The sequence below is a fragment of the Hypomesus nipponensis genome, chromosome 19, assembly GCF_054491055.1.
Source record: "Hypomesus nipponensis isolate SF chromosome 19, ASM5449105v1, whole genome shotgun sequence".
Classification (NCBI taxonomy): domain Eukaryota; kingdom Metazoa; phylum Chordata; class Actinopteri; order Osmeriformes; family Osmeridae; genus Hypomesus; species Hypomesus nipponensis.
The window spans coordinates 9,861,275-9,886,821 of record NC_140379.1 but is presented as its reverse complement, the minus strand read 5'-3'; the positions used below and the strand labels follow the sequence as shown (position 1 = coordinate 9,886,821).

Below are 25,547 nucleotides of genomic sequence, written 5' to 3'. Positions count from 1 at the left end.
GTGGTTTTAGTGATTAGACACAGACCCACACCTAGACTATCAGAACCGTTGAATTTGAGTTTGAGGAGTTGGAGTCGTGCAGCATTGTGTCCACTGGAAGCCCTGCCTTTGGAAAGTTATTGTGTAGCTCTTTCTCCATTCAGTGGTGTACTGTATGTCCTTGTTCATTGGAGATTCCCTCTCTTGCTTGTGATAAAAAAAAAAGTTAGAATGAGATCACAGTTCGTGGTCTTGAAACAGGAGCACGTTGAAGCCGATATTGCTTGAGAAGGATAGAAAACAGTGAAACAGTTCTATATTTAGAACTAAGAGGCCTCATGCTGGGTTGTCATGGAAACAGCATAGCAAAGAAACTTTGCCATCATGCTTTATGCTCTGGGGGACGTATTAATCAGAATCATGATGAATAATTTAGTGGTAAGAACTATAACCGCTCACACATAGAGATCCCTCGCCAACATCACTCACAACACTTACATAACTCCCCGAATGCCGACGTGAGGCAGACAAGGGACTAACAATATGGCTCATCCATGTGTAGAGATCACATGTTCCAACATTATTACACATTTTCACCCACCGCTCCACCCTCAAGCCAACCCCGAAGAGAGAGAGAGATTACTTTCTTGATTCTAGAGTTTAACACTGGAGTTGTTAAGGGCCGCAAGGTACTCTTGCTTATATCCCGAACATAACACTGAGGATGAGTTCTGAGACGTCATCGATGTTCATGAAAAACGCCTGTTCACGTCCCCTCTTGCAAATAACGGGATAAATGCAACAGGAGACAATCTTTTTCCGTTTTAACCCGACTGGCACTCCCCTTTTCCTTTTCTTGGGGTGGGTTTTTTGTCCATTGGCGTCGCGAGGAGAGGCAGCTGGAGCCGAGGAAGAGAACGAGAAAGAGCGACAGTGTGACATAAGAAAAAAAGAGTTTGGAATCCGTGTCAAGATAAAAGAACATCGCCCAGTGTGAAATAGTATACTTTTTTAATCTCTAAAGCGTCGGGACATTGGATGTGAGGTTTCGAGAAGAGTAGTGGCGAAGGAATCATCGGATTTTAGCCATGAAGCCCGCATAACGGTAAAATCGTTTCCTTTTTAGTTGCTGGATAGGCTACGTTGTTTAACTATTTGAGTGATTGAATTATACAAGCATCAATGTCTGCTATGTAATCCATGACACCCAATGACTGCAACTAGTTAATCGTTTCTGTGTTGCTCTTTAATAGTTCACATCGTTTTTGGAGGCTACTTCTGTATAGGCTGTTTGTATCTAGTAGCCTATAGAAGAAGTCCCTTATATAAACTTTAAGGTATATTTGTTTTTGTGTGCAATTGTGCCCCCCCCCCCCCCCCCGAGATTACAGTCTGTAGTCATGTAGACTACGGGAGGAGTGTTTTGAACCTAGTTGGGGCGCACTGTCATGCAGTGGTCTCCCATTCTATCCAACTAGGCCCACCAGTCTTTCCAGTCAATTTTAAAACGACCACACTTTTAAACATACATTTTAGAATGATAGAAGAGTCTGTTTGGTTTTGACAGTTAGTACAGTTTGTGCTGTTTGGGTCAGTCTCAGATTGAGTTGTTCTACGTAGTTGTCCGTCTTTGACTGCTGGCAAATCCCATAATCTCTAATCCAATATGCTTTCACAGATTCACACCAGTGGGTGTCTGTCAATCTGTTCTAAGGTTTTTCTTTACCAATGCCCTCTGCAGGAAAGTGCATGTAATGGGCTTTACAAGAAGACAAGAGAGACACTGAGGCAGTCTCAGGACCCTTCTTATCCAGATTAGATATTGCACATGATTTCATTTAATTAATACATATCATACATCTTGTCCGGTTGCCAAGATGTTTGCTTTTACGCAAGAGTTGTCCATAGCTATGAAGTTCAATTTGATGGTTATGACATTATATTGGGAATCTGACACTATGAGTTGTGTGTGTACATGTCCGTGTATGTCCTGCTCCTCACGCGCTAGCCTGCTGAGTGTGTGGGAACTGCTCAATGGTAATGCTCACAATCTGCTCTTTGTGTTGTAGCGGCCTGCTGAGAGGATTAATATAGCTAATGATCCCATTAGCCACACGGCACCTCAGGATGAAAGGGACAGGGTACACACACAATGTACACAGGCTACATGCACAGGATACACACATAGGTTACATACAGAGCCCAGGATACATAGGCCTACACAGGATACAGTTGGTCGGCTTGCGTGCTAGCACCATAAGCACAACTCTCACCCTATCATCATTTCACCTTGACGACCTCAGAATAATCTTCAGGGTCCTTCAGGATTACATTGTTAACTGTACGCCTAGATAAAATGGTGACCAGTCTCCCAGCCTCTCAGCCACACAGTCTTTCAGGCTCCCAGCCTCATACAGTAGTTTGGAAGGATTGATCTCCCTGCTGAGTTGTTATTTGGTCAGTGAAGCCTTCAACCCATACACAGTAGATGGGTACCACCGTGTCGGGCCTGTGTTTTGGTTTAACCTCTGATCCAGGTCCTCATCTTCTATTAGTAGGACCCTGGTCATGGAGGTCACAGTGCTCCTGCATGGCCTCCTGGGTGGAGTCCTCCTTCAGGAAGCTTTTCTGGTTGTGTTTGTCTCGCTGGATTCTCTGGCTTCGTTTTGAAAACACTGAAAACACAAAGGCTTTATAAGGCATGGACAAGTCTGTATGGGGGAAAGAATCACCCTTTTACATGTGCGCACACACACACACATTTATACACACACACACGCACAGATGGTTTTATATTCCTGGACCAAACTCCACAGTAGAATTTCCTGTGTAGAGTCTGCCATGAAACTTCCTGCATTCATGGTTGGAGTGTGGGTGGGGTTTAGTGTGGAAGGCTGTGTTCATTTACTCTAGTCCGATTGTTGTGGCTTGACTTGCTACTCTGATCACAACACATCAGCCTTACAAAGGTGGTGGGGTGGGCGCCACAGTCTTTGTCCTGAGTCTCAAGCAATTGTCTGCTCTCCCTCCTTATCTCTTTGGTTGGGGCTCATCCAACTGTACTCTGATCTGAGAAGAGGGAAGTAAACTGGAGAGTACGGGAGGGGGGGGGGCATGGAGGAAGTGAAAGAGATGTGTCCCGTCTAATGACCTCCTCTTCTACTCTGGTTCTAGGAGGTTGAAATGTGTTGAACTACCTCTGCGGGCCCCCCTCTCCCCCTAAGTCAAAGCCATTATTCAACACTACAGGTGAGTACACACACATGTTCCTGTAAGATGTGACATCACCAGCCCTCCTCCTCCTCTTCCCTTCCTCACTAACAACTCACTGACCTGCTCTCATGTCGTACTAGTGGTCCAGGACACTCAAGTGCAGGGTGGAAAGTAGTGATTCTAGTGTAGTAGTGACTCATGGTGCTATGGGTTTCCCTCCTCTGTGCAGCACTCTATGGTCTGAGAAGACACGCCTCCACAGGAAGCAGGATGTTTACAGGGTCCACCAAGAACCCGCCTCCAAAATCACCTCAGCCTGAGAGGCTGGACGAGGTGTATGCTGCCTTACGGAGAGGCCTGCAGTAAGAACAAGCACACACAAACACACACACAAGCACACACATACACATGATACACATACACACATACCCAGGCTTCACATATACCCTCTCATGTTAAAACTTCAGCGTTCTCTTCAGAGTTGTTGTGGTTGAAGGGTCAGCTGTAGCAAACAAACAGGAAATGTCCAACATCATGAAAACAGGAAGTGATGTGTTGGTGCTCTGTTGCAGGTCTTACTTGCAGGTGCACCAGCTGGAACTGGACAGTCTTGGTCAGCAGATCAGAGAGAGCAAGCGGAACGGACGGCTGGTGAGAGCACACACACATACACACACATACACATCATACACACACATACACATCATACACACACACATACACATCATACACACACAAATACACATCTACACTCCTCCACATTGTGAATGCATTTCAATGGGACACAACTGCCATGTGCTGTTATCAGTTACCTTTCCTCTCCCCTCTATTCTTTCAGGGCTTCCTGTATGAGCTGGACAAAGTGAGTCTCACACCAAGGTCATGTCAGACTGTGTTAAAAATGAAAAACCTATTATTAAACATAATGAAGAACCCAGTCTTAAACATCATGCAGAACGCAGTATTAATAGTTCTGTGTTTGTGTTGCAGCAAGTAAAAGCCATAGAGAGATTCATGCGCCGCTTGGAGTTCCATCTCAGCAAGGTATGAAGTCTACTCCTTCCAGTCTGACTCCTCCCATTCTGACAACCGCAGTCTGACTCCTCCCATTCTGAAAGTCCCTGCCTGGCTCCTCCACTGTCTAGACACAGTGTTGTCCATCTGAACTGGTCAGTCCCAGTAATCGTTGCTGTGTTTCAGGTGGAGGAGCTGTACGATGCATACTGTCTGCAGCGAAGGCTCCGTGACGGAGCCAGTAAGATGGTGGCTGCCTTCAACTCTGCTAGCAATAGCAAGGAGGCCCGCGAGAGTCTGAGTGAAGCTACTAGAGGCTACCGGGAGTACACTGAGGTGGGAGGACGTGGGGGGGGGGGGGGGGGATACTAGAAGTAGTAGTTGTACACTGAGGTAGGGGTGGGAAGAGAGATCAATTAATAAACTTTCTCATCTCTCACTCTCACTCTCTCTATGTGCAGCACATGTGTTCTTTGGAGTGTGAGCTGGAAGGCCAGATGGGAGAATTTAATATCAAGATGAAGGGTAAGTCATCTGCTCCTAGTCCAGTCTGGAGAACTGGGATTGGAGTCCTTCAGTCGCTAACACACAGGGTATGGTTAGTCCCTGTGTTGCAATTCTGTGTGTAACTGTCCTCTTTTGTTGCAGGTTTGGCTGGTTTTGCACGTTTGTGTGCAGGAGACCAGTATGAGGTGAGAACACCACACACACACACACAGCTTTTTCTTGCAGGTTTTGATGGTGTGCCTCTTTACAGGTTCTGATGCGTTTTGGCCGCCAACGATGGCGGCTGCGGGGCCGAGTTGAAGTCGGCAGCCGACAGGTGTGGGACAGTGAGGAATATGTTTTCCTGCCCCTCGTCACGGAGATGTTGTCAATCAAGGTGAAAGCCCACTCCAAACAACCTAAAACAGACAGCAGGCACTGCTGGGGCATCAAGAAACTGATATAGATACATACCAGACAACAACTAGTGCCGTAAGAATCTGTGCATCTCCTCCCATCTCAATCAGTCTGACTGTGATTGACCTGTTGTGGTTGTTAAGGTGACGGAGCTGAAGAGCTTAGCTAACCACGTGGTGGTGGGAAGCGTGTCCTGCGAGACCCTGGAGCTGTTCTGCCCTTTGCCGCAGACGGTAGCCGTGGATATCAACAACCTGGGAACGGTCAAGTTGAACTTGGAGGTCACCTGGAGGTAACTAAACTGTTCTTTCTCTCTCTCTCTATCTATAATCCCTCTGTCCTGCTCGTCTCACTGTTCTCCCTCCATCATTCCTCGACTCTCTCTATACCCTCTTTGGTTGATAAAGCACAAACAGTTGATTTGAAGGCTCTCTCTCTGTTTCTCTCTCACTCGCTCAGCCCTTTCGATAAAGATGACCAGACCTCCTCCGCTAGCACTGTCTCCAAGCGGTTCCTGTCCAATCAGAGCCCTCCAGACACACCATCAATGCGGGAGCAGGTGTTTTATGTGAGTCACATGTCGGTAGATTATCCAATGCCTGTTCTGTTGCTGACCAATCTTGCCCGCCCCTCCTCCCCCCAGGTTTATTTTAGGGGGTTCCTACTGGCTTCAGAAGCAGTTGGATACTGAATCAAATGATCTGGTTTAACTGTTTCTTGTTGATTACTACTTCCCACAGTGATTAGTGTGATTTGACTGGCTTGTTCTGTTTCAGCTGCTCCCCGGCTGCTGTTTCTGTAGAGCTAGCAGTGATGTGTGTGACCGTGTTGGAAGAAGTGTGTGTGGAGCATTTAACGGTAGGAGAGATGCGTGCGGCCATCAGAGAGGTGTGTGTGAGGATGCATGTGAGAGGGTGAGTGGCAGTGCGAACAACAGCGTGTATGAGCATAGCTGTGGTCCGTGTAGCTGTCTGTTAGTGGTTGAGTAGTGGTCCAATATCACCCTCCTCTTCCTCAACGCGTTGAAGAGCTGTCCGCAGGGCGGGGCAGCACTCTTCACTGATGGAAATGTTCCGTCGGAACAAGTGGACTGACCATCTCTCGCCACCTCTCTGTGACCTCACCAGAACCACCCTCAAATTCAGACACAAACAGTTGGTGTGTAGGAGTACAAGTGTGGCTGTTCTGGTATAATAAACTGGTTTGGGTATTTATAGAGGGTTGTGTCTGTATTAAAGATGGGGTGTTGTGTCAGTAGGAGAGATGGAGTGCTGTGTAGTTTGTAGTTTTATGACGGGTGAAGCAGTGGAGTCTAGTAAACAAGGTTCTGTCTTCCTTAGTTACAGACGCTGATGAAATGAATACCTCTAGCAGGAATAGCTCCTTCATTTCAGTCGGATGGTCTCATGTCTAAGCAGCGAAGCAGAATAAGACCCTTATACCTGTCACTTCAAATTTAGCTTTGATTCAATATTTACTGAATGTTTATTATTACAATTCCAAACACCTAGTTTCACATGCGCACTGGCCCCTTTCTTCCCTCCTCTTCCTGTCTCCATGGTTACCATGTTCTCCTCTGCAGTCATTGCTGAAGAGACAGGGAGAGCTGGAGAACGGAACCGTCTGGTCCAACTCCTCAGAATCCTCAGACGACTCGTCCAGCCCCGCCATGGGTCATCAAGCCCACAGGATGATGGCCTCCCACACTCTGCAGACCACACCAACCATACAAATCTCCTTCACCCCTCGCCAATCAAGCTCCTCCAACCCTTCACTCTCCTCCAATCAGGAGGACGAGGAGTGTGACAGCGCGGAAGGGTCTGGAGAGGTGGACTCAGGGAAGTGGGCAGTGCCAAACGGAATTTTACAGTGTTCTCGGTCTCTCTGCAACATCAATGAGACTGGAAAAGACTCTACGTTGACTGAAAGGCCATTAGCTCAAACATCTAGCTCATCCATAACCAGAGAAACGGCAGGCCAAACACATCCTGAGGCCTCCTGTTTTGTCCAGAAGCCTGAAGCCTTAGACTTGTCTGAGTGTGGGGCCCTAGGTGATCTGGTCCCTGCCTCAGCAATACAGATTGCAATAGATGCTGCAGCTGGATTAGAGGCTGCAGCCAAAGTTGATGTTAAAGCTGGGACCAGCAACAGTGCAGTGACAGTGGAGCTAAGGGAAGGGCTAACTTCCAAAGATGACCACCAATCAATTCAGCCACAAGAACTGGGAAAGGAATTAAGGCAACCAGAAGACATACTGACAGTAAGTGTGCTTGTGTGTGTGTGTGTTCTGTTGTTACAGTGATAGTTCTGTATTCAGGATGTATTCACTGCTGTTTTCTCCTCAGGGTCGTTCTCACAGTCGCTCCTCCAGTTTCAGTCAGGAGGTTGAGACCGCCCTGGAAAGTTTTGACTTCCTCAACTGCTCTGACATGGATGATGAAGAGGAGGAGGAGGAAAGGGACCAGGACCAGGAAGTAGAGCAGAGTGAAAACTATTCTGAGAGGTTATTTTCCTTGTCATCCTTTCATCGCAAGACGTCAACCCTCTGTGCACAATTTAGTTGGGGGTAGGGGATCATATCAATTCAGATAAAATAATGGGTAATTAGGCCTTGTTTCTATAGTGTGAACCTATACTGCCACCCAGTGTTAGGGAGGTGAAAAGGCATGTGTATGCAGACCAACAAAATGAGTAAGTGTGAGTAACAAGGAATAAAGTAGTATGACGGCTTCCTGAAATCCACCTTTGTTTGTATCACAACATGATATCTATTCACTGTGTTGTTCTGATAGTGTCATACTGAGGGGTGTTAAATACCACTGTTTACCCCCATCCACCTAGCAGGTCAGACTGTGATGGTGTGGAGGAGCTGGAGATCTTCATGGAGGCCCCTGAGGGATTTCGGAACTGTGACTGTTCACCTATAGAGGATGACTGTAGTTCCCCAACACAGGTAACGACCATCGCCATGGAAGTGATGTCACTGAGCTCTGACAGGCCTGCCTTTTAAGGTGATGATAACAGCTGTTTGGTACCTTCACTACAGGTAGACTACACAGAGCACCTGAAGGCCTCCATCCAGGAGGAGCCAAAGGAAGAAAACCAGAAGGAAGATAAGGGTCACGAGGAGGAGGAGGGGAAGGAGGTGAACCATAAGGACAGAGATGATGAAAAGGAGGTTGAGGAGGAGCCGGAGCAAGAACCAGGGAAGGAATGTCAACAAAAGTCTGGAGAGGCGGTGGAGGAAGAACAGAAAGATGAGGGGGCTCAGGAAGAGGAGAAGGAGCAGAAGGAGAAAATGCAGGCAGAGGAAAAGGCACAGAAAGAGGAAATGCAGGAAGGAAAGGAGGAGGAGCACCTGACAAAGCTTGGTGAGAGGGCTGGAGCACTACGCAGACAGTGAGAGGTTATAGTCACTTACAACAAACGGTTAGCTAATATCTGTTTGTGCCCCTAGCAGGTGAGGAGGCATCCTGTGATGAAGAGAAACAACCGTCTACTTCCACCCATCTTGCCACCACTGCCCTGCAACCATAGAGATTTCAGAGCCCATCCACCCATCCCCAAGCGGTTCACACCACTGGTCACATCCAGGTCATTCCACTACCAGCTCAGACAAGCGATATCTATCATGCAGGTGGAGATCGTGCTCAATCTGATACATGGCCTTTCACCCCCCACCTGCGGCTGACAATCTTGATCCAAAGTTAAAACATACACATGCACACACACATGCATTTATGTACACAAACATTTACACACAAACCCAACAGTGGAACCAGACTTAAGTCTGTCTACAGAAACTCTTCAGAAAGTGCCTGGACTGATGATATAGAAAGATTGTACAGTATATCATTAAATACATAATTGAAATGAACTTTTTAAGACAACCAGAGAGAATTGTGAGCTCTTAAGAGTTTTCATAGTGTTTATTTTCGGATTGACTAACAGATGGTCCATCATAAAATAGCTATATACTGTTTCATATTACGAAATGTAGGCCTATGTCATGCTTCCTGTTCTCATATGTTCCGTTTTGATTATAAAACCATATTGATTAACTTGTTATGTATATCATTTCTATTAAAAACAAGACAAGAACATACTGGATAAAATAACTGATGATAGCACCTTGCACATTATTAACACAGAATTTAAGGCTGGCATGAGACCATGGCCGACAGCACTCACAGCAGACAACTTTGCCACGGAACAACAGGAAGTACGTGCGTACGTTCGTATAGTTGGAAGGGAGGTTCCAGTTTAATGAATATTTAATCATTATAATCGGAAATATAACCATCATGAATATATTATGTGTTCTATACACTAAATGTTCCCTTATTTAATATTTTATAAATGGTGACGCAAGATATGTGCAGAAATACATTTGTCGTAGGCTACAGAACAGCTGTTCAGTACAGACACCACGCCCACAAGCGCTTAAATTCAAATGTGGCGCGCAGACAGCCAAACCTCACAACTGCCGTGAGCCCCCTCCCTCTGCTCCCGTCAGGCCGCTGCATGCGCATGCACGGTTGTCTACTCTGGGCCACCATTTTGTGAAAGGCCAACTCTCCCAAAGCGGGAGAGGATTATTAACGACGCTGCGCAAGGGCACGCTTCCATACCGTCGGCAGAAGAAGACCATTCAAGCACCGAGCTCTCCCCCTAATTTAACGGGAAAACAAGAACTGCAAAGCAGGTAAAATGACGAATTTCCCCTGAGAAGGGGGGCATTTTTGTAGGAGCTATCGTCGGCCTCTAGGTGTCACGGTGGGGCTCGCGTCCAGGCGACTGGCGGGGGGTGTTTGTCTCCCTCTATCGTTATTGAAAATTCACTAAAACGTATAACCCAGAAGTTGGAGATTATTTACAATTTTATAGTATTTCAGGACAGATATTAGTAGTTATTACGCTATGGATGGCAATAATAATGGCCGAATGTTTCGGGGGATTGTTTAGGCCAGGCGTCCATCTTCTCGTGCCCTTTGTTTCCTCTTTTGAGATGAGAAACCGCGTCTCCGGCTTCTAGAAAGAAAGCGCAACATTTCGAGTTTAGTCTCGATACATTGTACAATCCCACTCAATACATTATATCAACTGCAACTATAACTTTTCCATATGTTAAAGGACGTGCTTTGAAAAGACAATAAATAATCTAAACCCTGCATTTCTAAGTGTTAAATTGTTTTGCTACATAATTTAGTTTTTACAGACGAACTTTCAGTTTGAACAATCCGTACATGTATCTATATTCGATGTGGCAGAATTATTTGAAAACATAATAAACGCTACCTACTCGGTGTCTAAGTTGGCTTGGTAACTGTATCGATTTAATGGCTCCCAAGAATAAACACGGAAGGAGGTCTCGGAATCATGTTAATGCGAAGCCCCAGCGTATCTTGCGTTAAAAATGCTACTTCATTCCGAGCGACAGCTTTCACAAAATATTGAGTCTTGTGGCAAATGCAAGTTGTAGCTTCGTTGCTGACACCCTAGCGCCCACACACACCGCTCATAATAGAACTTGCGTTGTGGGTGAGAGCTCCCTCTATAAACCACAAGGTAACGTTACAAACACAAAACTGGGATTCGTGCGGGGTTAGAGTTGGGGTGGCAGTAGACGCTGTTCCACACTAATGATGTGGGTAGGGGGCTGGATGAGTTTTTCTGACCTGCTGGCTCATCTCTCTACAACTATCCACCTCCTCTAGATGTGGGGATAACTATTCTGTTTCTCACAGGTGGCATCCATGGAGGGTGAGGTTGTTTCCATGGAAACCACCCAGGCCCTACTTGGGGAGGCCAATAAGGATCTTTCTGAGGCAGGCGGGGCAGAGCTGATAGAGGGGGTTACCCAGGAGGAGGTGGGGGGCAACATGGAGATGATGGTGATGGATGCTCTCGACCCCACCCTGCTGCAGATGAAGACGGAGGTCCTGGAGGGGAGTGGTACAGTGACAGTCACCGGGGGGGAGGATGGCCAGATCATCACACTACAGGTCAGTATCACGTGTGGGTCGGGTTGGGCTGAACCATGGCTTAAGCAGGGTTAAACGGGGCTGTTGAACAATGTTATTGCCATGGCTGCAGGTGGTAAACATGGAGGAGCAGGCGGGTGCGGCGCTGGGCCTCGGACAGCTGCAGCTGGTGCAGGTGCCCGTCACCTCGGCAACCGTGGAGGAGCTTCAAGCTAGCTTTGTGGACGCCCAGGCTAGCAGCAAGGAGGCGGAGCCTATGATCTGTCACACTCTCCCCCTCCCTGAAGGCTTCCAGGTCAGAGAGATGCTGTTGACACACACAGTACATCACACAGTAATGGGGTATTCCCGTTTCTCTTAGGTGAATGTGAGCCCCCTTGAGCCTGACCCTCCGTGTGTTCCAGGTGGTGAAGGTTGGAGCCAATGGGGAAGTGGAGACAGTGGAGCAGGAGGAGCTCCAGGCTGCTGAGGAGCTCCAGGGGGAGGAGGAGCCAGCCGAGCCCCAGCAGGAGGACTCTGCCTGGGCCAAAGACCCAGACTACCAGCCCCCTACCGGCGGCCTCCGGAAGGGGAAGAAGGGCAAGAAGAGCCGCCTGCGCTACGGAGAGGGTGAACGTGACATGGACGTGTCTGTGTACGACTTTGAAGAGGAGCAGCAGGAGGGCCTGCTGTCAGAGGTCAATGCTGAAAAGGTGGTGGGCAACATGAAGCCCCCCAAACCCACCAAGATCAAGAAGAAGGGTGTGTTTACATGTGCTAAGATACATCCTACTGTTGGCCTAGTCGCCCAGTGATGGTTGGAAGATTGCTGCTGTGCTAACCCCTCCGTGTATGTTCCTCCAGGGGTGAAGAAGACGTTCCAGTGCGAGCTGTGTAGCTACACCTGCCCTCGCCGCTCCAACCTGGACCGCCACATGAAGAGCCACACGGACGAGAGGCCACACAAGTGTCACCTGTGTGGGCGTGCGTTCAGGACAGTGACGCTGCTGAGGAACCACCTCAACACACACACGGGTACACAAGCACCCATACACCCATATGTGTGGCTTGCCAGCCGTCTTGTCTGGTCAGCCCTTGCAGAAGAGCTTTCCTTCCTATGCTAGTCCTGACCGAAGCTATGACATGTGAAAACTCACTAACTAACTGTGTCCTTCTCAGGCACCCGTCCTCATAAATGCCAAGACTGTGACATGGCATTTGTGACCAGCGGAGAGCTGGTGCGTCATCGCCGCTACAAACACACCCACGAGAAGCCTTTCAAGTGCTCCATGTGTGACTACGCCAGTGTGGAGGTGGGTACACAAACCTGGGTCTCTGAGGAGACCTGACAGATTGTCCTATTTGTGTTCCTGGAACCTGCCGGAAGTTCTAACGGTGTGTGTTGTCCAGGTCAGTAAGCTGAAGAGGCACATCCGTTCTCACACAGGAGAGAGACCCTTCCAGTGCAGCCTGTGCAGCTATGCTAGCAGAGACACGTACAAGCTGAAACGGCACATGAGGACACACTCGGGTTGGTCTCACACACACACACACAGAGTTGCATGAGCACACAAACACCCCCCAGAGATGGACATTTTCTTATTTTACACTCTAACCCCCCCCCTCCAGGTGAGAAGCCCTATGAGTGCTACATCTGCCACGCCCGCTTCACCCAGAGTGGCACCATGAAGATGCACATCCTGCAGAAACACACAGAGAACGTGGCCAAGTTTCACTGCCCACACTGTGACACTGTCATCGCCCGCAAGAGTGACCTGGGTGAGACATGTGGGCTTTCCCACCCCCCCCACACACACACACACACACAACCCTACTTTGTCACCTCCAGAAAGCCAGATATGGTGGGAAGAATGTGTCTGTGAGCATTGGTTAATCAGTTTGGTGTGTGTTTTGTACACTGCAGGTGTGCATCTGAGGAAGCAGCATTCCTTCATTGAACAAGGCAGGAAGTGTCGCTACTGTGACTCTACGTTCCATGAGCGCTACGCCCTCATCCAGCACCAGAAGTCTCACAAGAATGAGAAACGTTTCAAATGTGAACAGTGTGACTACTGCTGCAGACAGGTGTGTGGGGGTGTGTGTGTGGGGGGCGTGGCTGCCCATCTGGTTGTCGGACGTGTTCACTGAGTGTTTGACCCCGCAGGAGCGCCACATGATCATGCACAGACGCACCCACACGGGTGAGAAGCCGTATGCCTGCAGCCAGTGTGAGAAGACCTTCAGACAGAAGCAGCTGCTGGACATGCACTTCAAACGCTACCACGACCCCAACTTCATCCCCACCGCCTTCGTCTGCAGCAAGTGTGCCAAGACATTCACTCGCAGGGTAAGTGGATGACTATTATATTTCGACTTCCCCTGACCATGGTGGAGATGGGCGAGGTCCTGGTCTCAGTGCTCTGATGTCCGTGCTACACCTCACAGAACACGATGCTGCGCCACGCTGAGACCTGTAATGGCCAGGACGTGTCTGACGAGAACGGGACTCCTCCCAAGAGGGGCCGGCGGGGGAGGAAGAGGAAGATGCGCAGCAGGAGGGACGACGATGACGACACTGGTGAGAACCAGTCCGATTCAGCTGATGACTTGGCACACGTGCGTCTGTGAGGGGTGCTCTGAGTGTTGAATCTGTGATCCCGTCATCCTGTAGAGCCTGAGCTGGATGACATGGATGAGGAGGAGCTTCTGGCTGAGATGGAGGTGGAGCAGGCCCCGCCTGTGGTCCCCGTCCCGGCCCCCGTAGGGCCCCCAGCCAAGAGGAAACGGGGACGCCCTCCCAAAGCCAAACCTGCCCCACGTAAGTTCACTGAGCCAGGGTTGGTTTATGTACACCAGTTGGTTAGATATGTTACTTTGAGCAGAGGGGGGAAGAGGCTTGTGTCAGAGTTGGGGGCCATAAAAGAGGTATCTTGGCACGCTCACAGACTGTGTGCCATTTTGTGGCTTGCAGCAGCCGTCATCTGTGTGGAGGAGAACGTGGCAGACACGGCGGAGGACGTCATAGTGAAGAAGGAGCTGGGAGCTGAGCAGTCAGACCAGCTGCAGGAGGAGACTGGGACGGAGGAGGCGGAGCCTACTGAAGGGGGTGTGGCTATCCAGGTAGAGGAGGTCCATGGGGAGGAGCCAGCTCAGGAAGTCCAGCTGTCTGTTACAGATGCTCCACCCAACGGGGATCTCACTCCTGAGATGATCCTGAGTATGATGGACCGGTGATGGATGCCAGGTCAGGAGGCCCGTCCAGGCTAGCGCTTACACTGACCACTGTCTCCTCTCTGTCTTCTCACATGTAGAACCATGCTCAGAACTTACAGACAGGCAGCCCCCCACACACACACACACACCCTGAAACCCAACACCACACACTCAACCATGTTGTAAGCTGAAAGCCCCCTGAGGTTGATCATGCCTGGGAAATGAAATACATTTTCAGTCCATTCTATTTTTTTAAAGATTTTAGATGTCTGTTTCTTAACTTGTGCGCTGAGGGGTGGGGACCGCCAAGAGATGCTGATGATGTCATAGAAGACCAGGGCTCATTCCGCTGTTGAACATGTTTTATCTTTCTGTTCCCCCCCCACTCCCATCTAAGTATGTAATCATGTGCTCTCGCTATGTTAGTTAGAGGGGTGGGTGGGATCACTCTGGAATATCCTGCTTTTGCAAAATATGATGCTGTTTTAAAATGAAACAAAATATTATGCTCTTGTTATTGGTTTTAGAATTAATTTGTTTTTTTGGGGGGGTTGATGCTTTTATTATTTGTTTTATACCATGATATGGGGGGGGGGGGGTATGGAAGTCATGAGTTGATTGGTCTTGGGAGGGGCAGGAGAATGTATGACTGTACAGCCAATAAAAAGATCAACCTATTTTTCTCTTGATTCTTAATGTCATGCCAGAGTTTTACTTTGGGTTTGTTATGTTGAAATGCATCTACACATGTATCACAATGAGGACCCTAGTTGAGGGTAACGTTAGTAACAATGGGATTTTAAAGCCACATCTACCCTGGTTCATTCCTACATGGAGAGACAAAGAAAAACGTCTGCATAAAAAAAATCTCATCTGCATACAAAATGAATTATTTATGTTTATCAGGCATTGTTTTTGTGCCATTTTGAGTGCCTCAAATCTGACATGGCTGTGGACATCTCCAGGTCTGCTTCACTGTCCCTCTGCTCTCCTTCCACTCAACGTCTCCTCACTGGCTCAGAGAGGAGGGGTAGGCAAGGCCCCCTATTGTATCTGTCAGTCTAGCCACCGTGGCCCCGCCCACCTCAGCAGCGGCATTAGATACTGCTGCTGGTGCTCTTAGCAACGGTGCCTCGGCAACAGAGCCACGGCAACGGAGTGCCGTGTCTCCCCTTATGGAGCTGCCATTGGGCGGGCCGGTGCTGAGGCATTACACCCGCAGTCGACCACGACCACACCGACAGAACCAGCACCACCGGCCCAGCAGGACACAGGTATGGGGGAAGGGGGAGAGAAGAGGGGGTGGTGTGTGAGGAGGCATTATGAAAGAGGGGGAGAGCTGAGGGGAGAGGCAGGGGGAAGGGAGGGATGGAAGGAGAAGATATGCTTGAATAACCCAATCCTGTCACAACAGCAAACAGCTGCTAGTGTGTAAAATGGATGGATGATTTATTTTATTTATGTGTAGGTAGATTGTGTGTGCCAGTGCTTTATGTTGCTCAAACGTGCTGGTGGGCTTTTTCTCCATCGGGGGTGTGTGTGCGTGACTGTGTGAGAGAGTGCCTGTGTGTGTGCCTGTGTGTGTGTCTTATTGTGTGTATGTGTGTGTGAACACAGTTATTGTATCAGCCCTGAGCATGTCCATTGTGAGCTCTACTGAGCTGGACCAAGCGGCTGTCTCAGGTGGAGACTGAAACTCCATCTGCTCTCCTCTATCCCGCCCAGCGACAGCACATGACATCATCACACCATAATGATGTTCTGAGTCAATCAATTGCTCTTGGATTTGACTGTTTGAACCACACTGTTGATTTCAATACAAGGATCAAATAACCTGAACATTGCTCATGTGGGAGTAAATACTAGCGAGTGGTGTGAGGGGCGTTTGCCTTCGTGAGGTGAGAACATGATGTAATAGAGGCTGGTGCTGAGGAGGAAGCTGCTAGTACCAGCAGCTCCTATCAGCCACACATCATGACCAATCAGCTTTCCACTGGAGCAGTAGCACCTGTTAACAAGTATCCAACGTGTGTGTGTGTGTGTTTACAGGACCCAGTTGTAGACAGTGAGCATGAGGCTCCAGAGCTGAATGGTAGGGTGGACGAGGGAGTTGAGGAGTTTTTCACAAAGAGACTCCTCCCTGCCGACACCCCGTGAGTATCTAATCCCAACATAGACATGTTGACACTCGATGCACCTCACCAACATCCCCACGATAAAGCTTGTCATAGATGCTGACTGCTAATGAGTACGTAGCTCAGGGCTTTGTCTGTTTAACCGGCCACCTGTGTGCCGCTCTGCTCCTCAGAAAACAGCAGGATGAAGAAGTGCAGGTGGTTGAGCCAGAAGTGGCTCCAGCCAGTGCTGCCCCCTGCCCCGCCTCCTCCAGGACCCTCAAGAAGAAGCTGGGCGAGTTCTTTACCCTGAGAAAAAGGCGCGGCTTAAAGTCAGAAACAAGTCAGGAAGGGCGGACAAAAAAAACATCCATCGCAGATCTCATCCGGCCCCTCAGGGATGCTGCACGGGCCGAGAAGGACAAACTGAAGGAACACGACAGAGACAAAGAGCGGGAGAAAGAGAAGGGAAGTGACGTCGCTGTCATCGGAGAATCAGTTGCCGTGGTGACGGAGTCCTCCGGCCCCACCCCTCTGCGGGGGGAGGCTCAACCTCGCCGGGTGATGAGGGAGGGGAAGTCCCAGTCTCTCATTCTGCTGTCCGGCTCCACAGCAGCCAGTGCTGGGGGAGCCAGGAACACCACACATGGGAAGGTGAGGGTGACCCCTGCCGTCTGTTCACCTTTGACCTCTGACCACTGTGACTGTTTCTCCTTGTCTGTTTCAGAAACACTCCAGCGAGGGCCAGCACAGCTTTGAACAGAAGCTGCATCTCATGCTGCAACGCATTGGTGTGTCCAAAGCCCCACCGGAAGAGACGCAGGTATGTGGTTGTGGGTGTGTACACATGTATGAGTGCTTGTGAATTGACATGCTTGTGAGGGATGAGACTAAATCTATGGGATGGTTAAACAGAGTCAGGAGGGGGAGATGAAGAAGGCAGAATCTGAGGGCACCATCATTGACAACAAATCTGATCCAACATCAGCTTTCATGAAACCTCGGACAATGTCCACATCCTCAGGTAACATGGCCACACACACACGTACATGCGTGCACAAACAAACACACAGATCCTTTCATGTTAGTTACTTGAACTTTCTCACTCTCTTTCCAGACACAAGACGGCCAATCAGACTCAGTGCCTCCGCCCACGAGGCTGCAGGAAAACCGGCTCTGCCTCCAAAGCCCCTCATTAAGTCTGGCTCAGGCCCTGCCCACACCAGCGGGCGCAACACCCCTGAGAATGAGCTGACTCAGATACAGGAAGGAGAGACGTCTCCACCTGCACCCAGCCCACACGGAGCTACTGCCACCCACTTTGAAACCATCTCCCCCACATCGTCATGTGACCCTTCCATCTCTAACAGCACTGCTGCTCCCCTCCGTACTGGATCTCCCACCCCCTGCCCGACCTCTCACCAGACTAACTCTATCACCCCCATTCTCGACCAGACTAATTCCGTCACCCCCACCCTTGACCAGACTAACTCTGTCACCCCCGACCAGACTAACTCCATCACCCCCACCCCCGACCAGACTAACCTTGTCACCCCCACCCCTGACCAGACTAACTCCATCACCCTCACCCCCGACCAGACTAACTCCATCACCCTCACCCCCAACCAGACTAACTCCATCACCCCCACCCCCGACCAGACTAACTCTGTCACCCCCACCCCTGACCAGACTAACTCCATCACCCTCACCCCCAACCAGACTAACTCCGTCACCCCCATCCCTGACCAGACTAACTCCATCACCCTCACCCCCGACCAGACTAACTCCATCACCCTCACCCCCAACCAGACTAACTCCGTCACCCCCATCCCTGACCAGACTAACTCCATCACCCCCACCCCTGACCAAACTAACTCCATCACCCCCGACCAGACTAATTCTTCTTCCCCAGGTGAAACTAACACTATCTCCCCCACCCATTATGAGACTAGCTCCGTCACCCCCACCCCTGACCAGACTAACTCTACCACCCCCATCCCCAACCAGACTATCTCCTCCTCCTCAGACCAGACTAACTCTATCACCCCCAGCCCTGAAAAGATTAACTCTTCCTCCCCAAACCAGACTAACTCCATCACCCCAAGCCCTGACCAGACTAACTCCATCACCCTCACCCCCGACCAGCCTAACTCTTCCTCCCCAGATGAAACTAACACCATCATCCCTACCCCTGATGAGACTAACTCCACCACCCCCATTCCCAACCAGACTAACTGCTCCTCCCCAGACGAGGCTAACTCTATCACCCTCACCCCCGACCAGCCTAACTCCTCCACCCCAGACCAGATTTATTCCTCCTCCCCAGACCAGACTGACTCTGTCACCCCCACCCCTGACATGCGTAATCCGGGCCCCACCACCACACGTGGGTCCACATCCATGACCCCCACTGCCCACTCTTTCCCTGACACACCCAGATCCACTTTTACTTCTGCAGCAACATGTCTCTCCTACTCCGCTGACCTTACTGATATTGCTCCCACTGCCAGTATCAGTGTCTCTCTCACCGAAACAACTACAGACCCCACAAACTCCTCCCCTAAACTCTCCTCTGCTAATTCAGTTCCTGTACCCACTAAACCTGACCCTGTTCCTGACACATCAATAACCAACACTACCAGCCCTACTACTACCAACACAACTGATGGTGCTTCCAGCCCCCCAACCAGCCTCCCTGGCTCTGTTGTCCCTCTCCTCTCCAACACCCCCAACATAATACCCCCCTCCACCTCTACACAATTAGCTGTTGTTTCTGATTCTGCCACTAATGTCCTAAACTCCTCCATCTCAGCTTCTACCAACTTCTCAAGTCATCTTTCTACTTCCAATCTAACTAATCTGACTACTCCAACCCTCTCTGATGCTATTCACGGTACTAACTCCTCCAAAACCACCACCAACTCTGCTGTTCTCACTACCGCCACTTTTCCTGTCTCAACAACCCCTCCGCCCACTCCTACCAGTGTCTCCAGCAGCCCAGACCCTATTGTGGCACCCAACCCCTCCCCAGCCGACCCCTCCCCAACCAGCCTCTCCTCAGCCAGCCCTCAATGTGAGGAGGAACCAAGTTCACAGCCTGCCATGAAGATATCCATGAGTGAGGGCTTAGGCGAGTCCATGCGATAACAACAACAAAAATCTTCTTGGTGTGTGTGTGTGTGTGTGTGACAACAAGGACAGGGAATACATCTTTCCACTCCTCTCCAACAGAAGAGAAGCCTGAAGCGATGAAACAGATGGATGAAGATGACAAGAAGGACACAGAGAAAGTCAAAGTGAATAAGTCAGTGAATGACAGGATAGAAGTGAGGAAAGAGGAGGACCTGAAAAGAGTAGATGGTACCATTAGGCAGGGCCATGAAATAGAAGAGAACCAGCTAAAAGAAGGAGTAAAAACCCAGGAGGAGAATGGAGATAAACAGCTCAGAGAGACTTTAGAGGTAACAGAATTCAATGAGCAGCAGAAAATGATGGGACCAACTACTGTGACAGGGGCAGGAGATACCACAGTACAAGGAGGGAGGGGGAGTCTATGGAATTGAGTACAGGGACCACATCACAGCAGCACATCAGAGGGTGGATCAGCGGACCAAAGAACTGAGACCCCCTCTAAGTAACATTATTAATGGACTGACCCAGCACAGTGTCTTTTTTGTACGTATGTTCTATCTTTGCATTGCACGTATGATTATGTAAGACAACTACTGTGGTGAAATATGTTTACAATAGATGGTTATGAGACATATACAAGTTTACTTATGATTATTAAATGGAATACTGAATCTGTCATTCGTTGTCTCCTTCCTGTCTATGCTGCGCCTAATGTCTGGGGAAGGACCTAAGCCAAAGTTAATTAGGGAGGACAGTTACATTGCACAGGAAATTGAGTTCTCCATATCATCCTACCTTTGCGTTTCACTCAAATTAAAAGACGACCTCTGGCGGCTGTCTATTGTCAGTCTGTTGTGCGGACTGTCAGTGCACTTGTATCGACGTCAAAAACGATGTAGAACATGGTCTCAGCATATTTGCTGATTTAGCTGATTTAGAATATATGTATGGCTATCTATTGATGTCTAGACTTCACTGAAAATAACACAATAACAGTCTAGTGACAATATGAATTATCTCTGCAATGTGACTGCAGTGGGAACCATATATATAATGGGTTCCCAACGGAATGAAAACAAAGTAACACCTCCCCGCTAACCCCACGGAAGTATGAACCAAACATTACGCTGTCTTTACTATTCCTTAAATACTGTGTGTAGGTAAAGTTCTCAAAAACCCACCTAGGCTACTATCTCACCGTTTTCTACACATTATAATAATTATCTACAGGCGGTAAGTTTTTAAATTATCAGTCAGTCTTCTCATGTTTTGATTAGAGCTCTAGCTAGCGGTCTCCTGTTTTACTAGATGTCTTATTAAACGGCAATTTTCGAAACAGATACTTTGAATGATTTGATAATATACTATGATTGCATACACAAATTGCTGTCCAGTCCAAATATAGAGTTGTAGCGACTCTGTGTGTATCATATTGCTCTCTGGGGGTTCTGCTTCCAAAGCAATCCGCTGAAAATACCTGTAATGTTTTGTTAATCTGGTCAAGTCCCACCCACTTTTTGAAACGGCAAAAAAAACATAACACCCCCCAGACACACATACACACACAGATATGTAACGGCTGCATCCTCTCCCCAAAAAATCTGTCCCACCCACATATGAAAACCAACCTATGTGCCTGATCTTGTGTAATCTAGAGACTAACTGAATACATTTACCCACTGTCTTTGCAGGTGCAGAGGTGTTGCCATGTCGCGTGGCAGGAGAGCACAGCTTGCACCCTGGATAGAGCAGACCATCCTCAACTATGGCACCAAGGAAAACGGACGCTTGTGGGCACATGTTGTTGGGGTAATGTTATTACTCAGACAATCATCAACAAATATGTACTCATATTGGTTGCATGTGCTGTTCTACAGTTTAATAAGAAGAGCCTCATGTCTAATCCTGTGGGAAGGTGGGCCAGATGACCGAATCCCAGGCCCAGGATGTTGCCGGGCCGACCATGGTGCTGTTCCTCTCTGATGGCGTGGTGCAGATTCCTGCCCTGCTCAGGCAGCGGGCATGGGACACACTGCAGGAGTGAGTCCCCCTGCAGAGGGCAACATGGAGGAGCATGAGTAAAATGTGTACACAGCCATCCTGAGTGCATCAGCTTTCTCTAACCTTTCCCATCCAGATTTGAGACAGTACTGCCATCAATACACAGTGACAGTATGTGTGCAGTGAGTTTCTTTCCATGTTCCTTGGCAGGCAGGAGGAGAGGGAGTGTTTGTCCAGTCTCTCTAACTGCACTGTCTGTGTAGTGTCATACAGTCTGCAGTTCCATATGGCCCATGTAAAGGTATGCTAATATTTAAACGTATAGAGAAAGAATTGTGAATAGGACTCAATAATAACTTGTTATTGTTATGTTTCCCTAACTCAAGACAAAGTGCAGATTCTTCCTGTGGATTGATGAACTGATCACTACAGCGTATGGAGCTCCGAAAGACAGTCCCCCCTGTTGGTGAGGGAATGTTGGACACAAACACACCACACTGATGCATTATTTATACCCAGCTAACACAGAAGCTCTCTTGACTCTGGTTTCAGCACAACACTCCCCTCGGTCCAACAGCAGATTTATGACACCTGGAGGTAAGTGCCCCCCTCCCCTGCTATGACGGGGGTGTCTGGGGCTTTCTCGCTTCGCTTGCTGATGTGTCAGAGCATTGATGTATTGTAATGATGCTGTACTTCCTTCCTCCTTAGGTCCCTCTCTAACCAGGATTCTGTCCACACCGAGAATGGTACAAGACTCTTCAGAGATTCAATATATGTGTTGATGTCTGTAACATGTCTGTCCCATGTCCAGTAACATGTCTGTCCCGTGTCCAGTAACATGTCTGTCCCGTGTCTAGTAACATGTCTGTCCCGTGTCTAGTAACATGTCTGTCATGTGTCCAGTAACATGTCTGTCCCGTGTCCAGTAACATGTCTGTCCCGTGTCCAGTAACATGTCTGTCCCATGTCCAGTAACATGTCTGTCATGTGTCTAGTAACATGTCTGTCCCGTGTCCAGTAACATGTCTGTCCCGTGTCCAGTAACATGTCTGTCCTGTGTCTAGTAACATGTCTGTCCCATGTCCAGTAACATGTCTGTCCCGTGTCCAGTAACATGTCTGTCATGTGTCTAGTAACATGTCTGTCCCGTGTCCAGTAACATGTCTGTCCCATGTCCAGTAACATGTCTGTCCCGTGTCCAGTAACATGTCTGTCATGTGTCTAGTAACATGTCTGTCCCGTGTCCAGTAACATGTCTGTCCCGTGTCCAGTAACATGTTTGTCCCGTGTCCAGTAACATGTCTGTCCCGTGTCCAGTAACATGTCTGTCCTGTGTCCAGTAACATGTCTGTCCCGTGTCCAGTAACATGTCTGTCCCGTGTCCAGTAACATGTCTGTCCCGTGTCTAGTAACATGTCTGTCCCGTGTCTAGTAACATGTCTGTCATGTGTCCAGTAACATGTCTGTCCCGTGTCCAGTAACATGTCTGTCCCGTGTCCAGTAACATGTCTGTCCCATGTCCAGTAACATGTCTGTCATGTGTCTAGTAACATGTCTGTCCCGTGTCCAGTAACATGTCTGTCCCGTGTCCAGTAACATGTCTGTCCTGTGTCTAGTAACATGTCTGTCCCATGTCCAGTAACATGTCTGTCCCGTGTCCAGTAACATGTCTGTCATGTGTCTAGTAACATGTCTGTCCCGTGTCCAGTAACATGTCTGTCCCATGTCCAGTAACATGTCTGTCCCGTGTCCAGTAACATGTCTGTCATGTGTCTAGTAACATGTCTGTCCCGTGTCCAGTAACATGTCTGTCCCGTGTCCAGTAACATGTTTGTCCCGTGTCCAGTAACATGTCTGTCCCGTGTCCAGTAACATGTCTGTCCTGTGTCCAGTAACATGTCTGTCCCGTGTCCAGTAACATGTCTGTCCCGTGTCCAGTAACATGTTTGTCCCGTGTCTAGTAACATGTCTGTCCCGTGTCTAGTAACATGTCTGTCCTGTGTCCAGTGTTCAGCCTGTCGGAGCTGCTGGGGGAGTGGAAGGACGAGCGTAGGGAGCAGCTCCTGCAGGAGGTGGGCCAGCTGCTGAAGGTGCCGTCCAGCCCCTCTGGCTGGGCTGCAGACAGGCTGACATACCAGGTGGGCCTGGAGCTACACCACTAGTGTGCTAGAGTAACAGCCTGGGATTGCTCTCTAAGCTCCTTCACGTGGCTGGGGGAGCTATTATAAAATACACCTGAGCTGACCGAACAGGAGTAGAGGACTCAGGGGACATATTGACATATTTTCTGTATTACTGCCCTAACTAGGTGGTACCTTGTATGCCCATATGTTTGTGGTTGTTACTACACTGTTTAAAAAAACATGTTTGCATATATTAAATATTTGCATGTATATATGTGTGTGCTGAGCAAGTGTGTGTTGCAGGGGGAAGAAGTGTTCTGTGTCCCTGTTTCACATCTTCTCATCCCACAGGAGCTGCATCACTCAGGTAACACCTGCTCACTCACAATTTAGAACACACACACTAGAACACGTGTACACTATACGCACTCACACTTGCACCTGCTTGTTTTTTGAGCTTATGTGTGTTGTTCTCAGATGAGGGCAGTTGTACCCAGAGTGGACTAGTCCTGCCTTCTGAAGACGTTGACTTGAATGCTTCCCAGCATGGAGAGACTGTTCAACCAATCACAGATCAGTGTAACAGGCAGGCAGACATGCCAGCCCTTCTTGAGAGAATAGACTCTGTCCATGAGGTCACACTTCCAAGTTATGAGATCATACTTCCTGGTCCTGAGATTACATTTCCTGTCCATGGGACCACTCATTCTAGTGAGTGTCTCGGAGGGGAAGGGGCTCAAGCCGTACGGAAAGACATCAGGGACAACCCGTGGGACATGTTTGCTCCTGCTGAAGAGATGCTCAGAACGTCCTCCTCATCTGATTGTATGTTCCTAAACTTCTTCACACACAAAGTAAAATAGAAAAATATAGTTGTGATGCAGAAAGCTTGATATGTAACCTAGCTCTCATTGGTTCTTTCTCAGTATCTATGACCTCAGAGCTCCTAGAGGAGAGTCTGTCTCTGCTTGAACCCCCTTTGGCCCCGCCAGCACCCGTCCCCATGGCAACCAGCACGCAGGTGCCCTCCCAGAAGTCAGGGGTCAGCCAGAAGTCAGAGGATCGTTCACTTCCTCCATACCAGAGACCTTGCCCCTCATACAACCTATCCCCCTCTTGCCACTCTCCCTGCATCCAAGCCCCCGACCCTCCTCTCCAGTCCCATCCCTTTGGGCAGGAAGGAGTGGGGTGGGTAAAAAGGAGGCACAGGAAGAACACGAATGAGCTCCTCACAGCTGCTCCTCTGGAGGAAGAGGTGGATCAGCAGGTCATCAGCCCACCCTCCTGGCTGTTTGAGTCTCTATTGGTTTCCAGAAGCAGGGGGGAGGGGCCTGGCTGTAAGCCATCAGCAGGACCAGAGGATAGACACACTAACGTAAGGCTGACGGGCTGCAGGAATGTACATTCATAGTCCAGTTGATGGAATGACCAAGATAATATCCCTTTATCCCTTCTCAGGTTCACAGTGATGGCACTTTGTTCTTGTACTCCTACCAGCCATCAGATAAGCTCCGCCAGGATCTTTACCAACTTAAGTAAGTGGTAACATTTTTGTGAGTATCTGGGTGCTTGCTAAAGAAAAAGAGTGAATATGTATATAATTGTTGCTAAGATCTGTGTTGGTTTGTTTTCTTTTCTAGAGTTCCAGACAGCTTGTTAGACTGGGCAGTCAAGTACCTTCTTCCTGCCAAGCAGACAGACGTTGCCAAGGCTACACAGCAGTGAACTGAGCCTTCATCAGCTAGTTACAGTTCTCCTACTCCTACTAGGCTGCTACATTCTATGTTGTGTTTACTCAACCTTTTGTTTCTATAAAAAAGTTGTATTTAATACATTTTGTACAGCAGTTTATGCACATTAAAGTTTTAATATGGCAGTTCTTTTTTATT

At 48.8% G+C, this 25,547-nt stretch overlaps 4 protein-coding genes and 1 long non-coding RNA gene across 8 annotated transcripts; 4 read left to right on the top strand and 1 right to left on the bottom strand.

Moving 5' to 3' along the window:
• Positions 1-404: 404 nt before the first annotated feature.
• On the top strand, positions 405-9,170 carry LOC146246920 (rho family-interacting cell polarization regulator 1-like). 3 transcript variants are annotated; one of them, XM_084682199.1, is made up of 17 exons: positions 405-1,084; positions 3,154-3,228; positions 3,422-3,554; positions 3,765-3,843; positions 4,031-4,054; positions 4,183-4,236; positions 4,393-4,542; positions 4,668-4,731; positions 4,855-4,898; positions 4,964-5,089; positions 5,253-5,401; positions 5,569-5,677; positions 6,692-7,369; positions 7,455-7,612; positions 7,951-8,062; positions 8,156-8,480; positions 8,567-9,170. In XM_084682199.1, the coding sequence occupies exons 3-17, from the start codon at positions 3,463-3,465 to the stop codon at positions 8,644-8,646; spliced, it is 2,244 nt and encodes a 747-aa protein (XP_084538325.1). In that variant the 5' UTR covers positions 405-1,084; positions 3,154-3,228; positions 3,422-3,462; the 3' UTR covers positions 8,647-9,170. The 3 variants fall into 3 exon arrangements, with proteins under 3 accessions (XP_084538325.1, XP_084538327.1, XP_084538326.1); XM_084682201.1 differs by having other exon boundaries at positions 406-1,084; positions 7,954-8,062; XM_084682200.1 differs by having other exon boundaries at positions 414-1,084; positions 8,570-9,170.
• Positions 9,171-9,603: 433 nt separating this feature from the next.
• On the top strand, positions 9,604-14,962 carry LOC146246918 (transcriptional repressor CTCF-like). The gene is made up of 13 exons (XM_084682202.1): positions 9,604-9,814; positions 10,857-11,114; positions 11,206-11,388; positions 11,498-11,834; positions 11,937-12,107; positions 12,252-12,385; positions 12,483-12,603; positions 12,702-12,851; positions 12,997-13,157; positions 13,237-13,419; positions 13,518-13,650; positions 13,744-13,890; positions 14,044-14,962. Exons 2-13 carry the CDS (start codon positions 10,866-10,868, stop codon positions 14,304-14,306), a joined length of 2,232 nt encoding a protein of 743 aa, XP_084538328.1. The 5' UTR covers positions 9,604-9,814; positions 10,857-10,865; the 3' UTR covers positions 14,307-14,962.
• Positions 9,972-10,669, bottom strand: LOC146246919 (uncharacterized). The gene is made up of 2 exons (XR_014732251.1): positions 10,412-10,669; positions 9,972-10,140 (listed from the first exon to the last, which is right to left on the bottom strand). It is a non-coding gene; the product is annotated as an uncharacterized LOC146246919 (long non-coding RNA).
• Positions 14,963-15,438: 476 nt separating the features above from the next.
• On the top strand, positions 15,439-19,546 carry LOC146246917 (uncharacterized). The gene is made up of 6 exons (XM_084683056.1): positions 15,439-15,559; positions 16,335-16,438; positions 16,594-17,053; positions 17,127-17,222; positions 17,315-17,423; positions 17,517-19,546. Exons 1-6 carry the CDS (start codon positions 15,461-15,463, stop codon positions 19,544-19,546), a joined length of 2,898 nt encoding a protein of 965 aa, XP_084539182.1. The 5' UTR covers positions 15,439-15,460.
• Positions 19,547-20,619: 1,073 nt separating this feature from the next.
• On the top strand, positions 20,620-25,534 carry acd (ACD shelterin complex subunit and telomerase recruitment factor). 2 transcript variants are annotated; one of them, XM_084681551.1, is made up of 13 exons: positions 20,620-20,764; positions 21,223-21,340; positions 21,447-21,571; positions 21,743-21,833; positions 21,919-21,998; positions 22,085-22,129; positions 22,244-22,281; positions 23,543-23,673; positions 23,962-24,025; positions 24,136-24,483; positions 24,585-25,033; positions 25,117-25,193; positions 25,299-25,534. In XM_084681551.1, the coding sequence occupies exons 2-13, from the start codon at positions 21,239-21,241 to the stop codon at positions 25,381-25,383; spliced, it is 1,635 nt and encodes a 544-aa protein (XP_084537677.1). In that variant the 5' UTR covers positions 20,620-20,764; positions 21,223-21,238; the 3' UTR covers positions 25,384-25,534. The 2 variants fall into 2 exon arrangements, with proteins under 2 accessions (XP_084537677.1, XP_084537676.1); XM_084681550.1 differs by having other exon boundaries at positions 23,950-24,025.
• Positions 25,535-25,547: the final 13 nt, after the last annotated feature.

Coding starts and splice junctions, on each gene's coding strand:
- LOC146246920 (XM_084682199.1), top strand. CDS start 3,463: ATGTTTACAGGGTCCACCAAGAACCCGCCTCCAAAATCACCTCAGCCT. Junction 3,555..3,764: donor GCCTTACGGAGAGGCCTGCA/GTAAGAACAAGC, acceptor GCTCTGTTGCAG/GTCTTACTTGCAGGTGCACC. Junction 8,481..8,566: donor GGAGCACCTGACAAAGCTTG/GTGAGAGGGCTG, acceptor TTGTGCCCCTAG/CAGGTGAGGAGGCATCCTGT.
- LOC146246918 (XM_084682202.1), top strand. CDS start 10,866: ATGGAGGGTGAGGTTGTTTCCATGGAAACCACCCAGGCCCTACTTGGG. Junction 11,115..11,205: donor GCCAGATCATCACACTACAG/GTCAGTATCACG, acceptor CCATGGCTGCAG/GTGGTAAACATGGAGGAGCA. Junction 13,420..13,517: donor CCAAGACATTCACTCGCAGG/GTAAGTGGATGA, acceptor TACACCTCACAG/AACACGATGCTGCGCCACGC.
- LOC146246917 (XM_084683056.1), top strand. CDS start 15,461: ATGGAGCTGCCATTGGGCGGGCCGGTGCTGAGGCATTACACCCGCAGT. Junction 17,223..17,314: donor CCCCACCGGAAGAGACGCAG/GTATGTGGTTGT, acceptor ATGGTTAAACAG/AGTCAGGAGGGGGAGATGAA. Junction 17,424..17,516: donor GACAATGTCCACATCCTCAG/GTAACATGGCCA, acceptor CTCTCTTTCCAG/ACACAAGACGGCCAATCAGA.
- acd (XM_084681550.1), top strand. CDS start 21,239: ATGTCGCGTGGCAGGAGAGCACAGCTTGCACCCTGGATAGAGCAGACC. Junction 21,999..22,084: donor AAAGACAGTCCCCCCTGTTG/GTGAGGGAATGT, acceptor CTCTGGTTTCAG/CACAACACTCCCCTCGGTCC. Junction 22,130..22,243: donor CAGATTTATGACACCTGGAG/GTAAGTGCCCCC, acceptor CTTCCTCCTTAG/GTCCCTCTCTAACCAGGATT.